The 17,709-nt window shown below is 40.0% G+C and overlaps 1 protein-coding gene across 3 annotated transcripts in view; it reads right to left on the reverse strand.

Annotated features, from left to right (window-relative positions):
* Positions 1–8,359: 8,359 nt before the first annotated feature.
* Positions 8,360–17,709, reverse strand: part of ppp4r3b (protein phosphatase 4, regulatory subunit 3B) — a 62,357-nt gene continuing 53,007 nt past the window's right edge. The window contains exons 15-16 of one of the 3 annotated variants that reach the window (XM_078229888.1): positions 11,971–12,173; positions 8,360–11,519 (exon numbers count right to left, since the gene is read on the reverse strand). In XM_078229888.1, coding sequence (XP_078086014.1) covers positions 11,424–11,519; positions 11,971–12,173 — 299 coding nt within the window. In that variant the 3' untranslated portion in view covers positions 8,360–11,423. The remainder of the gene's footprint in view (positions 11,520–11,970; positions 12,174–17,709) is intronic. The other 2 variants (XR_013499653.1, XR_013499652.1) reach the window with 2 other exon arrangements.

The raw sequence follows: 17,709 nt of genomic DNA on the forward strand, positions 1-17,709 counted from the left end.
AGAATCAAATAATTGAATACTTTCCATCTTTTCTTCATCAAAGAAGGGAACAATGCAAATGCCAAATAAGAAATATTCTGTTAGATAAACAGTGGAGGAAAATATCATGGGGCTTATCTTTAAACATGGGTAAACTGTCAGGACCAGTGAGATTTGTCCCAGGCTAAAGGAAGAAAGCGTAGAGGTTTTGTTTATTATTTTTTCTCTAAAGATCAATTTTGGATCGATTCTCTTTTGTCAAACCCTCTCACTTCAGTAACATCACCTCCCCTTCTCCTAAACTCAGTCTCAAGGACCATAGACCTTGCCACTCAATCTCTTACGGGACAACCCTCTCATCTCAGAAATCTACCTGATGAGATTTCACTTCCTCAATCAATGTTGTTCCAATCAGATTAGGGACTTTGTTTTAGCCCATAGAACCACAAGGCTTCACTTTTTAAAATACCTTGTTGCATATAAAATTGAAACAACTCGTGCATCGATGTATGTTAGACACTCAGGATTCTTCCTTACATCCCCACTAATTCTTTTATAAGCTACATCAATCTTATTAGTGTTTCTTTGCCACTGTCCTCTGGAAACTATCTTTAATTCCTCTCTGCTCCAGCCATTCCTGAAGGTAAATCTTCTCTTTACCATCTCTTAACTATGGATGCCTCAGTTCCTCGTTTGGTTATTTTTCCAATACTTGCAGCTAATTCAGCTGATCATTACGGAAGCCCATTGTAGATGCTCTTACTGGCTTCAAACTCAGCAATCATACATCTTCTGTTACCCACAACATTTAAACAGATTAAGCTTCACTTGTATTCTACATGGTCTGACCAGTAGTTGGGTTTTTACTCTGCTTTCTTACATGTTGCATGTCTGTCATTTATTTTGGCTATCTTCTCTCTGAGCTGCAAACCATACAAAACACAAGCTACAACTCTCAGCAAACACCTTGGCTGGGATTCTTCCAAAAAATTTCTAAGTGTTGAGTTTGACTAAAAACAAGAGTAACTTTCAGCGGGATTTTCAAAATGAATCTCCCACACTTTGAGCAGTGCAGAGTGCCTCAGGGAGATTCACTCTAAAATAGGCAGGGCCTATTCCTGCCGAGAGGCCGGCAGCATAGCTGGCATGTGCATGCGCTGATCTGTCATAGCGGAGATCGGTGCATGCGCAGTAGCCCTGCGCTGCTGGCCTCCCGATCGCTGGCCAGCTCGATCACCTGCCAGCTCTGCAGCCCCGCATCGCTGCCCCTCGACCCCCCCACCTACCACCCCAATCGCTAGCCTCCTGGACCTCTCTGGGCCAGCACTGATGTACCCCCTACCTCTCTGGGCCAGCCCTGTTCTCCCCTACCCACAAACCTGGCGGCAGTGCCAACCCCCACTCCACCCCCAATCAGCCCCTTCCTTCCCCTCCCTCTGCTACTGACCCCAAGTTCAGAGTGGCAGCGGGACCCCCAACTCCCACTGATTTCCTCTCAAAAGGCCTTGCTTCTCTGGCTCCACCCCTTGGCATTGCCCTCCCTTGGGCAGTGCCAAGGGGCCAGGCTGGCACTGCCAAAGGAGCACCCCTTTACCCTCTATGGCCTCCTTTCACTCCAGCAGGGTTGGGTCACCAGCTCCTGGAGCTGTTGTAAACCTGCTGGAGTGAGCAACTCCTGGGGTGGGGGGGGGAGGTGCTAGCGGGCCTGGAGACTTCAGGTCCCTGGGCCCTCTAATGATATTAAAATCAGAATTTAAATATTTAAATCAGCTCCGCTCTGATTTCCAGCGCTGATCTGATGATGCCAGAAATCCTGGCCCCGGAGATGCGTGGAGGTCATGGCGCCCAACATGGAGTGCACGTAATGGCCTCTGCTGATGTCTCCCAGCTCACTGCACTGATCTAGCAGCACAGCAGGCTGGGAGAATCGCTCCCCTAGATCAATTCAGACCAAGAATACCCCTAAACTAACGCATTTCTATGACAACATGGCATGCCCTGGGATGTCCTCAAACTGATCTTTAGGTTAATTATCCCTCAGTTACAATTTCTTTTTTGGTCTGATGAAATAAGTGGGCTTATAACTGTTCAGAATTTACTAAATGTTTTTAAGCCAATTTAGCTCTGGCTTCCAAAATTAAAAATAAATCTCTCTGGCTGGTACTTGTTGAAAGCATTGCAGACATCACATCGCCAGCTCTTTAGTGAATTAAGCCCATCTGCTCTCCTATAGCGCTCTCTATTCTGACTTTATTAAACAAACACGGATCAATCACCTTTTGAACTGCAATTTCTTGGGATGTTCGGGGAATTTCCAGAACCCAGCATTTTAATTATCTTTTCTTTGCAACATTAATCTTCCCAAAATTAAAAAACTTTTTAGAATATTAACATGAACTCATTCCATGAGGCCTAATCTTGTTTTGCAATCTTGGTAGCATTTTACCATATGTCTTCCGCAAATCCAAATACCCATTCTCCCTTATCTATCCTGTTTGTTAGAAAATCAGATTTATCAAAAAAAACTTTATAAAACTATGAAATCCTTTTTTGTGATCCTGTGCGCTACGTTAGCAATCTGTGGATATTGCAGCACTTGAGGTACAGGATGTTCTGCTGCTCATCACATTTATTCCCACATAATAACAAGGATGGGATCCTCGAGTGTTTTGGGAGGTCATTGCAATCAGGATCAGTGCAGTCAGCCAGCAAGTGCCCCAGATGAGTGGCAAAGACTAAAAGGGACAGAAATAGGTCCCAGTTAAAAGAAAGCAAAGAAACGGGCTTCAAGTTAAAAAAAGGGCTGCAAGAATTGGAATTTAAGTGAAATGAGCCCAAGAGAAGACCTGAAGGTGAAAGAAGGTAGTTGAATGTTGGTGAATCAGTGCTCCTGGCCGCTGGGACAAAGGATCTCTCCTTTGGAGCAATGGTGTTCTGCTTGGTTTGACCAAAGATCTGAAATTTGTATTTGCAAATTAATGCTCAAGTGTACTTAGAAATCCAGGGGAGCCTAAACTTGGAAGGTGAGATTATAGAAACCCTACAGTGCAGAAGGAGGCCATTCGGCCCATCGAGTCTGCACCGACCACAATCCCACCCAGGCCCTACCCCCACATATTTTACCCACTAATCCCTCTAACCTACACATCCCAGGACTCGAAGGGGCAATTTTTTTTTTTTTTAACCTGGCCAATCAACCTAACCCGCACATCTTTGGACTGTGGGAGGAAACCGGAGCACCCGGAGGAAACCCACACAGACACGAGGAGAATGTGCAAACTCCACACAGACAGAATGTGCAAACTCCACACAGACAGATTGAAACCCTGAGATAAAACTGTGCCTTTAAGAAATGTATTTGAGTCATGTATCTTATGCAGGATCTGTGTTAGCAGCTTTTGGTATTATTGGTGCCATTCTGTCTATAATCAGCATCCTGTATTGTTCCTGCAGCAACATAATTGTTCCTAATTGATAGAATGTTTGTTTTAATCTGAACTAATGCTGTTCTTATTGTTTCCCTGGAGTTTTGCAGAGTAGGACTTGATTAGGATGATTGACAGGGAACAAATCATGTGACTGGGCAGAGCCAGGCTTACACAAAGAACTCAAGCTTAGTTATTTTTTGGGAGCTGTGGAAAGTAGCAGCTGAGTCTCCAAAGGCTGGGAATCTGCCAGAGACTAGGTTTATTTCTGCTGTTCGAGGATATATCCTTCTCTGGAAATTACTGTACAAGAGTCAGAAGGCTGGTGTCTATCTGAATCTCCCTTGCCAATAAAAGGCAACATTCCACTAGCCTTCCTAATTACTTGCTGTACCTACATGCTAACTTGTGATTCATGCACAAGGGACACATCCCTCTGCCCTGCAACACCTGAAATCTCTTTCCATTTAAATAATGTTCTTTTTCTGCCAAAGTGGACAAGCTCATACTTTGTTACATTATATCCCATCTGACAAATGCTTGCCCACTCAACCGATTTGTGCATATTCCATCCAACTTGTTTTCCTAATTATCTTTATACCATCAGTAAATCTGACACTACAGCTGAGTGTCTTAATCCAAGTCAATAACATAGATGTAGTTGAGGCCCCAGAATGTGTGCCTGCAGCACTTCACTAATTCACCAACCTGAAAATGACCCATTTATCCTGAAGGATCTTTCTTAGTATTTAACCAATCCTCTATCCACACTAATATATCACTGGCAATACCATAAGGTCTTACCCTGCACAGTAACCTTTTATGTGGCATCATATCAAATGCCTTTTGGAAAACCAAGTGCATAACATCTACTGATTATCCTTTATCCACCCTGCTTGTTTCATCCTCAAAGAACCCAATAAAATTAAACATTTCCTTTCACAAAACCCTATTAATTATGCCCGATAGCATTATGATTTTCTAAATGTCCTACTACTAATAATCTTTGCAGCATTGTACATCTTTTCAATTTGATATCAACTCCATTTAATCACAGATGTATCCTTCTTGTAGCATCTTTTTTGATAAACTTGAGTTATGAAATATGTAGGAAATAAATGCCACTCCTTATCTACCAGTTTACCTTTCTGCACTCCATTTGAGCCAACTGTCTACATAAACTTAAATACAATTGCAAAGGGAAAATACTAGTTTCAGATTCAACATTCTCACCCTCAAACTGAATATGAAATTCTATCATGTTTTACTCACTCTTGCTTAGAGCAGTGGTTCCCAACCGCAGTGCCGTGACACAGTAAAGCTTGTGTGCGCCACAGCCTGCTGTGGGTTTTAAACAGTGGGCGCTGCAGGACCAGCGAAAGGTCTGGGAGTGTGGCACTGAGAACAGGGAGAGGGAGCAATGGAGGTGTGGCAGACGCAGAGTGGGAGTCAGGAGAGCAGTAAGTATATAATTATGTTTTCATAAGAGAGCCGCCGATTCTCATCTACCTGTGAGCTTTTGATGCAAGCAGCTGTGGGCTTTTAGTAGTTGAGAACTACTACATTTTGATTTTCTCTCTCTGGTTCTTTTCTGTAACTCACCATCCAGCTGCGGCCTCTTGTTTGGAAGTGGAAACTGATTCCTGCACAGTGACTGACAGGTAATTGGAACTGAGTGGGCTCCAGATTTTGTTCTTTTTGTGAGGGGTGCACCTGGCATTACCGCTGAATGGCTTAGCTCTAGTTTTAGGATTATTCCTCCTACTCTCACGAGCTGGTGTAGCTTCAAAGGTATGATAGCTGCCCCCCACCCGCAGATCTGTGGAGCTGAGTTTCAGCTGTTGCCATGTTCACATTGGACACAAATAGGATTTTCTACCATTCCCATCCTAATATCCAATTCCTGGGGACCTGAAGGGCTTGAAATCTCAGGCTTCGCATTCAAAAATTGAGTTGACTTGCTTTGTCAAATGAGGAACAACAACAAATTGATTGTGGATAGCACCTCAGATTCTTCAATAAGCAGTGTAGACAGCATAGTTCCTTTTAAAAAAATAGCATTCCAATTAAAAGATAAGCCTAGGAATGTTAAATTTGGGTAGAATGTAATTTAATACAAAAATACAGCATTTCAGAACTCTGGTGTAATTGCACTATTGCCATATATAATATACATATACACGTGTGTGTGTGTGTGTAGATCCTGATCTGGGCATAATGTCAAGACATTTGCAGTTTTCATTTGTTATGTTTGATTGAGAGAGCTGCACAGTCAGCAGTGCAGTCTTGCAGATACTAATTCAAGCCCTCCTTTAATGAAATGTCCAACATTTATCCCTGGACACCTAAACAAGACAGCAGATTAACCAATGGTCATTATCACCTTGATGTTTTTTTATGGAGCCTTGCTTTGTGTAAATTGGGGTGCTGTGTTTACTACATTCAGGCAGGGACTACATGGGGCTTGGAGATGGTTTGAAACTTAACAAACCTGAAAACAATTGAAACCAATTAACTTGTTTAAATTTTGAATAGAAATATTGTATTTTACATGAAATGGTAATAATGCTTCCACTGAAACTTCTTAAACGAATGAAAATTGCATCATATGGCACCTTGAGGTGCTTTCAAGAGGAGCTCACTTGAAGAATATCAGAGGTGGGCCTCAAGTTTTTTAAAGTATAAAGGCGTGCCATGACAGATAGAAGGTTGGGAACCACTGGTCTGCAGGATCCTTTACTACGAGATCATCAATTAATCCGGTCTCATTGCACATTACCGGATCCAAAATAGCTTGTTGCCTGGTTGGTTCCAGAATGTATTATTCGAAGAAACTTCCCCAAATACAGTCAACGAACTTATCCTCCAGGTTACTCTACCAATTAATTTGTTCAATTGATAGGATTAAAATCTCCCACGATTATTGCAGTACCTTTCTTACAAGCCCCCATTATATCTCACCTTCCCTTCCTTCCACAATGTCAATACCTCTGAATATTCAGGTCTCGACTGTGATTATTTTGCAAATGTGTGTAATGGCCAGCATATCATATTCATTTTTCTATTTGCACTATTAATTCATCCATTTTGTTGCAAATGCTGTGTGTATTTTTAAAGGTTTTAATCCAGTGATTATTACCCTTCTGATTAAACATTTCTAGTCTTAAAATTGCAATAATTATAAACACTTTCCTCATTGTGTGACCTAATCCAAGCTCCACCCTATAGAGGCCCATCAAGTCTGCACCAACTCTCCGAAAGAGCATTCTTCTACCCAGGCCACGACCACCACCCCCCCCCCCCCCAATAACACAAGGGGATTGCAGGATTAAGTGGGTTCTCTGCCTGAAAAATTCCTAGTTTTTCAATGTGAACTGTGACAGATAATCAGATAATCAAGAAAGGATTCTGCTGGAAGCTGAGAAAATGCTCATGAACTAAACACATTCTACATAGCACAAGACCATTGAAGATATTTACCTACCGGTGAGTGCAAGCATTAAACCGGTTAGCAGCAACTTGTAAAAAGAATTAACACAGCCAAGCTAACAAATTATGTTTCCTGATGCCCTAAATTAATCCTTGGGTAGGAACATGTCAGCTAGCACCTATATTAAGTGCATGCTATTAAAGGGGTGTAAATTAAATTTTCCTACTCTTAAGGCATGCCATCTCTCCCTTTGGACTGATAAACCTCAAGGTCACAACAATATTTGTAATTTCATTGCAAATCCAGGCTGTAGGTTATGCAGCCACATCTGGTTCTGCTTTACAGGGAGCTTTAAATTCCAAAGGCAATGGGATCTTCAAGAATGGGCTGGTACATGACCCTTCCTTATCTCCTTCACTCAGAATTGGTGCTTACTACAAACTGTGGCTCATCACTACTTATGTTTCCAAAGCTATGGCCTGATCTGCCAGCTGAGGCAAACATAAAAAGATCAAAGCGCTAATCAAAGAGTAATGAGCTCTCCTTATGCCCACACCAATACTTTTATCCTCAAAAATACCAGTCTGGCAAATCTTTGGGACCTTCCCCAATGCTAATTCTCTGCCACACTCAATCATAACTGCAGTAACTACACTTCAAACATAATTCATTACTTTGACATTTTGGGGCATATTGAGGATGTGATGGGGCAATTTATAAACTACCTGCCATCCCAACATATATGATACAACTGACATTGTAATATATGCCTGGTAGGTGACTTCATTATGAAATAAACTTGGGTCAAATTTACAGAAGCAGGAATTTCACATTATCTTATTTGCAAATGCTAATAAACGCTGTTCCTGTCCACATTGTAATATTGTAAACACAAAGACGGACTTAATTTCCTGACTGATATGAATAATTTGAATAAACATCCATAAGTTTGAGATTGCTCTTCGATTCTGAAAATGATCAAGCAAAAGCTTCTGATATATCAAATAACACTGACCTCACTGGCACACTGAGTAGCATCTCTGCCTCTGAGCCAGAAGCTCCAAGTTCAAGTCCCACCCCAGGACTTGATGATCAAGGAAGGTGTGTTTATAATGTGGGCAATAAGTTAATCAATCTGCAGAATCCTTCCAAAATACACCAATGGCAGGAGAGACTCCTGGTTAGCCATGCTTGATGCGGAGTGGCACCCCTCAAGCAAAAACAGCCATGGAATCAGATGAAAGTCTGCCTTTTGCACCACCAGGTGTGGGAAAAGAAACAACAGTTTCATTCTATAAATGAGACTGATATCAGTATTATAAAAAGAACCTAGAAATTGTTGGTTATATTTATACCTCTTCTGTTGAATGCCAAAAGGAATTAAAGCTTTTGCCATATTTAAATATAGCAAATCCCTTCTGCATCGTGCAGATGTTGTATTTTCAAACCGTTGAAATGTAACATAACTGAGTTTTTCAGGTGTTTATGAAATAATTTACTCTCAATTCCTCACTCATTAAAAACTGGTGTCAAGTAGTACAGCGATTTTTTTATTAAACAAATGTTTTAATTAAATTATTCTTAATTTAAAAAATCCCTACAATTGTTAGGTTGGCACTGTGACAGCAAAAGCAATAAAATCATTTAACTAGGAATATTCAACAGGTCATTCTAAAAAGATAGCACTATACAATATCCCAAAACAATTACAGGTACTTGGGCTAACACTTGGAGATTAATTAGATTATGCACAACATTTTATGAAATCTAAATCAAAAACAGAACTAAAATTCCAAATCAATGTTTAGACTTCAATATTTTGATTTACTTTAAAACAAAGTATAGAAGTAAGCAACGCTCAAAATTTCTCCCAATAAAGTGCAGTGATTCTGAAAAATCAATCTAAAAAGTGACTAGAATATAATGGGAAGTCCAGCCTATCTTAGCCTTCACAATTGATCCAAATGATTTGTGAGAAATATTTCAATGAGTCCAGCCCAAAAAAAAGTAATAATTCTTGAGCTATTGTACTGGCTACATGACAAGTTAGAAATGCATTTAGTTTTATGGAGTTAATATAATCAAACAAATTGAGTGGAGATATTTCTAATATCAGGTTTATAACTGAAAGGTTGAATTGAATAATTACTAAACTGCTGTGCACAGCAGATTCTATGCAGAAACTCAGAATCTCTATCATTTCTAAAGGTGGCGTTTCAGGGATTACTTCACTTGGGATAGGAGGTTAAAGTGCATCAACTAAATGATAATTCAAATATTCTACAATGTCCTAAAACTGGAAGATGTTGTCCCTTTCTGTACAGCTTCAACTGATGCCAAGATTTTAAATTATTCAAAGGCTAAATAGAGGAATACAAATTACATAAGGAATTTTATCATTGGTAATTCTGAATCTAAAAATGCCAAGCTCACCATAATTAATTGAAATCACATTGGCATATTAAAGCATTGCTTGAAATGAAAATTAAAAGCAAATGCCCTCAACTGCTTTGTTGATAAATTAAAATTTTCTCCCTGGTATTTAGATTATAAACAGCAAGAATTGATCAGAAAAGTCACTTTCATTTCAAATTAATTAGTTATAAAAGTATACCTGTTTGGTAGGACGCAGGTAGTATGTAGATTCAAGTTCGTTATACTGCATGAACATTTGGTATAGTGCATGTAAAACTCAAGCTGAGGGAGGAATGTTCATGCAGTTTTGCATAGTTTAAAAGTGTAATGTTTATTTGTGGAAAGAATCATATCTGAAGGTATATTTTCTAAAGTTAAATGCACCAAAGGAAAGAAAATAAGATCTAAATACACGTTAATCAAGAGCTTCTACACAAAGCCATCCTGCAAGAGTCAGGCATATAAATAAGCCAAATGACAATTGAAAATCAACCTTGATTAGCATGAACACATTTAGTTGCTGCTTTGGTTTTTTTTAAAAAACATTGTGCGTAATCCTATAAATAAAACTAAATCCTAAAACAAACAGTCCAATTGATCAAATAATTGATTCGCAGTTTACAATTCAGCACCATTAAAAAAGTTCATTACCTTTACCAGAAAATAGACACAACAGCATTATGTTTATGGAATTACAGGGTCACATTTTAATTCCTGAATCTTACATTGCCTCATTAATATCAACACATGTATACAAACAGTGTAAAATAACAGTTACAGTGGTGGTTATTCATCCATACAAAATAAACTTCTGTTTTATGGAAAAACTATACTTCATATCTACATGACAGACGGCCCATTTCTTTTCCAAAGAATGTTTAAGTTGAGCTACAAAACCTCCAAAATACCAAGGGATGCAGATGACCTCAAAAAAAAGCTTTAAAAAGTTGTGATTTCAGTTTGTAACACACAGATTGCCAGTTGGCTATTTGGCTACAGCTGGTTTAACAACCTGCGTTAACCACTGTATTAAAAATGATCTAGAACACCATACTGTGCAATAAAAGCATCTGGAACCTAACTTGAGCCTTCTACTGTGCTTGAATCTTAACTACTTCTGCACAGAGACAACTGTGACCAACAGGGCAAAGGCAGACTAGTTAAAATTCATGTTTTGTTGTGACTTTCCGTTAAACTCTCCAGCATTACCATCAGTCAGCTGTTAAAATTAGTGTTCCCTAAAAATAACTTGCCTAACAGTTATAATGAAATGTTAACCTGTAATACAATACCCAAAAATATACATAAAAATCAGATTGGGATAAAATTTTATCTTTTAAGTGGCATGTTTGGCCTGGGGAACTGCCACAAAGTACATTAGATGAGATAGAAGGAACAGTCTTGCTTGTGAACCACTCTTGTAGCAGTCACCAACACCAGCTTTTATAGACAGGCTTATGAAACAGTCTATCTGTAGTACAGTACCTGACTGAGGTGCATACTCTTCTGTGCTTTTCCAACCATTCACCATTTTGATTAGAAAATGCTTAACAGGCCCAATGGATGCCCAAAGATCCAGTGAACATGATGGCAATCTCATCATTATGGTCCCAGTAGTAGGTTGAGATTCTTCTACTCAAACATATTGGCAGGTTTCCTTTCCCCCAATTTAAAACTTGGAATTGGAGGCAAACAAAACAAAAATGAGGATAAACACATGGGACAGCACCTAATTCATTCAGACTGCAAGGATTTCCAACTGATACTTTGTACGCCTATTCCAGTTTTTGTTTCCTGGCAAAAACTCCAAAACATCATTTTTGTGCAGCTCCTGCTCCCTTGCTCAAGCTTTCCCTAACCCGCCCCAAATCTGAACCTCTTCCCCATTTGGGAAACTGTTAATCAGGCTCCCAATTACTAACTGCTAGCCCTGCCAGCCTGATTGGCCGGTTTTCCTTTCCAAGTTTGTTCCAGAGAGATCCAGTTCCTCAGTGGCATGTTGCTGCCACATAGAACTCAAGCCCTCTAGTTGAAACATTGGCACACTGTTTGCTACTCCTTGTGTTGCATCTTTTGTATTCACAGTGAAGCAGCCATTCCTGATTCAGACCCTTAGCTTATGGAACAGTTGCACCATTGTACCAGACCCCAAAGTAAGCCGTTCCTTGCGTCAATTATGAGCCTAGTCGAGGTCGTTTTCTTGGTGATGCTTCTTCTTCCTCCTCCTCTTCCTCATCATCAGGATAATCTACAAGCCCCACTAGACCTCCCTGAAGAAATTCAGGAAAAAAAATGTTTATATAAGCATGTAGTTTCCCTACTGACAAACATACAATTAAGTAGATAATTTGCACCCAATTTAAATTTGAAAAACTAAAATTACAGCAACACCCAGGGCATTTTTCACTACATTGGTTTAAACCTTTGTTTGAAATAGTTCAAGATGATTAAAAACAACAGTACATTTTAACACTTCATTCAGGTTTATTTTAACCCACAACCTTCATTCAATAATAGAGCTCGAGGTTTGTTAACAAAATGGTTCCACCAAAAATTAGCTTTTTGGAGACTTTGTTTAAATCTGATTATGAGTTAAAATCATTGCCTCCTCCGAATGTAAACTGAAGATCTCGAATATCAAAGCCTAGTAGTAGTCAAAATTATACTTTAAAATATTAAAGATTCTGCAACAGATTGACTTGAACACAAGATAATCCAAACCTTTGTTGTCATTGCAGATGAACTGGTATGCTTTGAAGTAGAACTAGTGGAACTGGCTGGAGCGGTCTGAGCTGCCGTTGATTTACTGTTGGTGCCGTTTGTTCCATTTGCTGCCCCAGATGCACAGGTATGTGAAAATGTAAATTTGAAGCTGGGACTCGAAGAACGCTTTGGAAGGTTTTCCTTGTCCTCACTTTCTTTAGCTACGGAGGAAACATTTAAGGGCTCAGATTACACTAAATGAGGGTGGTTATATCAGTTAAACAATAATCTTAAGGCTCATATCTTAGCATCTACATTGAGAGTGGAACACTGTCAAGTCACGTTATCCTGCTTCCATGGCCTTCTAGGTACATTGGGGAAACCTGGGGTACATGGTACATTGGGGAAACCATGCAGACGCTACGACAACGGATGAATGAACACCGCTCGACAATCACCAGGCAAGACTGTTCTCTTCCTGTGGGGGAGCACTTCAGCAGTCACGGGCATCCAGCCTTGGATCTTCAGGTAAGCGTTCTCCAAGGCGGCCTTCACGACACACGACAGCACAGAGTCGCTGAGCAGAAACTGATAGCCAAGTTCCGCACACATGAGGACAGCCTAAACCGGGATGTTGGATTTATGTCACATTATCAGTAACCCCCAGCTTGCCTCCTGGGCTTGTAGAATCTCACGAGCTGTTCTGTCTGGAGACAATACACATCTCTTTAACCTGTGTTGAATGCTCCCTCCACCCACATTGTCTGTACCTTTAAGACCTGGCTGGCTTTAGAGATTTGCATTCTAATTAGTATTCTGTAACTTGATTTGTGTGTATGTGCCCTGTTTGAGAGCAGATTTCCACTCCATCTGACAAAGGAGCAGTGCTCCGAAAGCTTATGGTATTTGCTACCAAATAAACCTGTTGGACTTTAACCTGGTGTTGTGAGACTTCTTACTCTTCTAGGAAATCACACAGCTACATGCAGAGGTTCAGTCAGTGGCAGCCTGTCAGTGAAAATGAAAAACCAAGATGCTTTTAAAATATTTAAAAAGCTTGCTACACACCAACTTCGTATTGTAGCTGGAATGAAGCTGAAGCAATAGGTTAGTGAAATCAAAGTCCATTGGTTAAAGGGATGGTAGTAGCAGGGATCCATCGAGTGATAGAAACAGTAATGGTAAATGGTTGTTTTTCCAGACACAATGCAAGCAGTGTCCCCCAGATCACACTGCTTTTTCATATATATTAATGATGTGCACTTGCATGTAGGGAACACAAACATAAAATTTGCAGATTATAAAACTTTAGCAATGTGGAAAACAGCAGATTCCAAGATATAAGAAAACCATTCAGCCCACTAGCTCTGCTCCACCTTTGATAAAATTATGGTTACCTGGCTGTGGCTTTAATTCTATTTTTCTGCCAGCTCACCATTACCTAGACTCATCAAACATTTCTGACTCAGTCTTCACAGAGCTCTGTGGATGGAAATTCCAGACTAATGACCTTCAGGAGAAATTTCTCCTAATCTCCATCTTAAATGGGAGACTCATTTTTAAATTGTGCCTCATGGTTCTCGAATTCCCCATGCGAGGAAACATCCTCCCAGCAACTATGCTGCTGAGAATCTTGCATGATTCAATATTATTTCTTATTCTGCTAAACTCCTTTATTAGAGCCCCAAACTGTTCAATCTTTCCTCACAAGACAACCCCTTTATTCTTGGAATCAGCCCAGAGAGCCTTCTCTCAGCTGCTTCCAATGCAAGTATATCCCTCACACACAAACAGAAAATGCTGGAAAATCTCAGCAGGTCTGACAGCATCTATGGAGAGCAAAGAGTTAACGCCGAGTCTGGATGACTTTTCGTCAGAGCTGAAGCCAATAGAAAATAGGACGAGATTTTTACTGTTGTGCTGCGGAGATAAGGAAGTTGTGGGTGCTGAATAGAGTCAGCAGTAGGTAGAGATGGGAGAGATTCCAGCATCTGCAGAAATTTGCTTTTATCCAAAGTATATCCTACCTTCTTTTAGAAGACCAAATCTATACAGTGCTCCAGTTGCGGTCTCACCAATGTCCTGCACAGTTTAAACTTCCCTGCTTTTATAATAAACCTCTTACACAAAGAGCAACATTCCATTTTCTTTCCCAATTACTTGTTATGCCTGCATACCAACCTCTTCCGATTCATGCACAACGACAATCCGATTCCTGCAGCATTCTGCAATATCTTTCCATTTTAATAATATTGTTTTTCATTCTTCCTGCCAAAGTGAACAACCTCACTTTTTCCCCACATTATATTCTATCTACATAGAACATAACAGCGCAGTACAGGCCCTTCGGCCCTCGATGTTGCGCCGACCAGTGAAACCAATCTGAAGCCCATCTAACCTACACTATTCCAATATCATCCATACTGTACAAACGGTGCCAAAATAAATTTGTAAAACTGAATTCATCCTCATGTTTTGTGGCAAATCCAACTGCAAATATGCCAGATGCTCATTTTTAATATACAATTGCTATAAATGTTTATCTTTGCAGCTAGTTTGATCATGAAACAGCAGCAATTTGTGTTAATGTGGTGTCTTTAACATTATAAAATCTCCAAATAGCCAAAATATTTGTTGTGTTTTGGAGATGTGATACTATCTGCCAATGTTTTGCTCACTCAAACTATCGAAAACCTTTTGAAGATTCTTTGTATCCTCCTACGACTTGTCCTTTGTATCAGCAGCAAATTTCACTACAAGTCAGTTCCTTCATCCAAGTCTTTAATATAGACCATAAGTAGTTGAGGGCCCAGTGCACACCTGTAGCACTCCCCTAGTTAGTTTGCCCACCTGAAAATAACCCTTTATCTTGCCTGTTTCCTGTTAGCTAGCCAATCTTCCTTCCCTGCTAATATATCAGCCAACACTATGATCTCTTGTGCAGTAATCTTTTCTGACACCTTATTGAATAACTTTGGAAATCCAAATGCACTGCCACCAGCGGTTCTCCTTTACCTACCCTGCTTGTTACGTCCTCAAAACTCTAATAAATTCGTCAAACGTGATTCACCTTTCACAAAACCCTGTTGACTGTTTGATTGTATACAATTTTCTAAATGTTCTGCTACTACCTCGTTAATAACAGGTTTTAGCATTTACCCAATGACACATGTTTGACTAACTGGCATATAGTTTCCTCCTTTTGTGTCTCCCTCCTTTATTGAATAGCAGTGTTACATTTGTGGTTTCACAATCCACTGGGACCTTTCCAGAGTCTAGGGAATTTTGGAAGATTACAGCCAATGCATCCACGATCACTGCTTCTTTTAAGACCCTACAATACAGGCCATCAGTTCCAGGGGACCAATGAAGACTCTAATTCCATTAACTTTCCTGGTACTTTTGGTCGAGTGACTGGTATTAAGTTCCTCCCTCTCTTTTGGCCCAGTTTTTCTACTATTTTTGGGATGCTTTGTACTTCTGCTGTGAAAGACATAAAAAGTATCTATTCAACGCCTCTGCTATTTCCTTGTTTCCTATTAATTCCCCCCATCTCACCCTCTAAGGTATTAACACTTACTACAATAAATCTCTTTCTTTTTATACACTCACAGAAGCTTATTACATGTGCTTCATACTTCTTGCCAGTTTTCTCTGACTCCAATTTATCCCTCTTACTTTTTAGTCAAGCATTTCTAGTTTTCTAAAATTTTCCCAATATTCTGAGCTATCATTAATCTTTGTAGCATTCTCAGAATCCCTAGTGTAGAAGGGGGCCATTCGGCCCATCGAGTCTGCACCAACTCAGAGTATCTTACTCAGGCCCATCATCCCACCCTATCCCCATAACCCCATACATTTACCTTGGCTAATCCATCTGATCTACACATCTTGGGAAACTAAGGGGCAATTTACCATGAGCAATCCACTTAACCTGCATATCTTTGGACTGTGGGAGGAAACCCACACAAACACAGGGTGAATGTGCAAACTCCACACAGGCTGGAATTGAACCTGGATCCCTGGCACTGTGCGGCACAGAGCCAACCACTGCCACTCTTCTACGTCTTTTCTTTCAATTTGACACCATTCTCAACTTCCTCAATTAGTCATAGATTGCTATTCTTGTAGCATCTTTTTTAATGGAAAATATCCTGGAGTTACAAAATATCTCCTTAAATGTCTGCCACTGCTTCTCCACTGTCTTATCTTTTAACCCATTTTCCCATCCCACTTGAGCCAAATCTATCCACACGAGCTTAAATGGCAATTAGAAGGATAGAACACTAGTTTCAGACCCAACTTCCTCACCCTCAAACTGAAACATGAATTCTCTCCGGTGATCATCACTCTTGCTCAGAGGATCCTTTACTATGACATCTTTAATTAATCCTGTTGTATTACACACTGCCAAATCCAAATTAGCCTGTTTCCTGGTTTGTTCCAGAATGTGTTGTTCCAAGAATCCATCCTGAATACATTAACAGAGCCACTCACCTCCTTTATCTCTCTACCTTCCCATAAAGTCAAAAACCCCTAAATATTCCAGTCCCAGCTATGGTCACATTGCAACCATGTCTCTGTAATTGCTATCATAACATATTCATTTACTTTTACTTGTGCCATCAATTCATTCTTTTTATTATAAATGCTGTACGCATTCAGATAAAGAGCTTTTAATTCTGTCTTTTTACCATTTTTCTCTACTCCAGAACCTTATTTGTTGGTGCATTCATATGATGTACACTCGTCTCTTCCCACCATACTCTGGTTACCATTATCTACACTGCTACCCTGCACTATTATCTTTCCAAACCTTCCCTCACATGAAACCCTTCCCTCCTGCGATTTTAGGAGGACAGACTGACAAAATTGGGCAGATGTATTGCAGGTAAAGTGGTGGTCACAAACGCTGTGAAGTGATGTCATGAAGCAAAAGAACGAGGAAATATAAACTTAATAACAATTTAAGTGGGTGCAAGAAAAGGGTACCAGGGGCTTCATATACTTAAATTGTTAATGGTGGCAGGGCATGTCGATAAAGTTGTTCAAAAAACATGAGGATCCTTGGCTTTAAAGGGCAGAGAACAAAAGTGAGTTATAAATCACTAGTCAGACCCCAGTTAGAGAGCTGCATCTAATTCTGGGCACCACACTTTTGGAAGGACGTCAAGGCCTTGGAGAGAGATTCACCAGAATAATACGAGTCATGAGGGACTCCAATTATTACAGAAGCTGTGATTGTTCTCCTGAATGCAGAAAAAGTAAGAATTTAAGAGTTTTTCAGATAAAGTTTTGATCAAGAAAGAAGGAATGGTTTATATACTTGCAACTATGTCACTAGCCAGATGATACAGATTGAAGACAGTCCGGCAGAGGGACTGGAGCAGAGCCAAGGAAAAAGTTTGTGTAGCAAGCCATGATCTGGAAACTAGTGCCCGAAAAGGTCGGTGGAAACACATGCAAAACCTTCAAAAGAGCCAAACCAGGCAGATTGGGCTGAATGGCCTCCTTACAAAGCTCCCCTAAATAATAGCACGAATCAACATGACTAGCTGTCCCTTAAACTATTTATATTCTATCAGTGTACTGCAATATTTTCATTATACCTGATCTAAAAGACAAATGAGTAAATGTCAATCCTAGGCTCCAAAGTACTTGGAAAAAATGTTAGCCAAACTAAAGATAAACGGAATGTCTGAAGTACAGATAAGCAGAGTTTTAAATCAAACTCCACCAGGAAGGGTAGGAGTGAAG

This window comes from Mustelus asterias, chromosome 15 (assembly GCF_964213995.1).
Source record: "Mustelus asterias chromosome 15, sMusAst1.hap1.1, whole genome shotgun sequence".
NCBI lineage: Eukaryota > Metazoa > Chordata > Chondrichthyes > Carcharhiniformes > Triakidae > Mustelus > Mustelus asterias.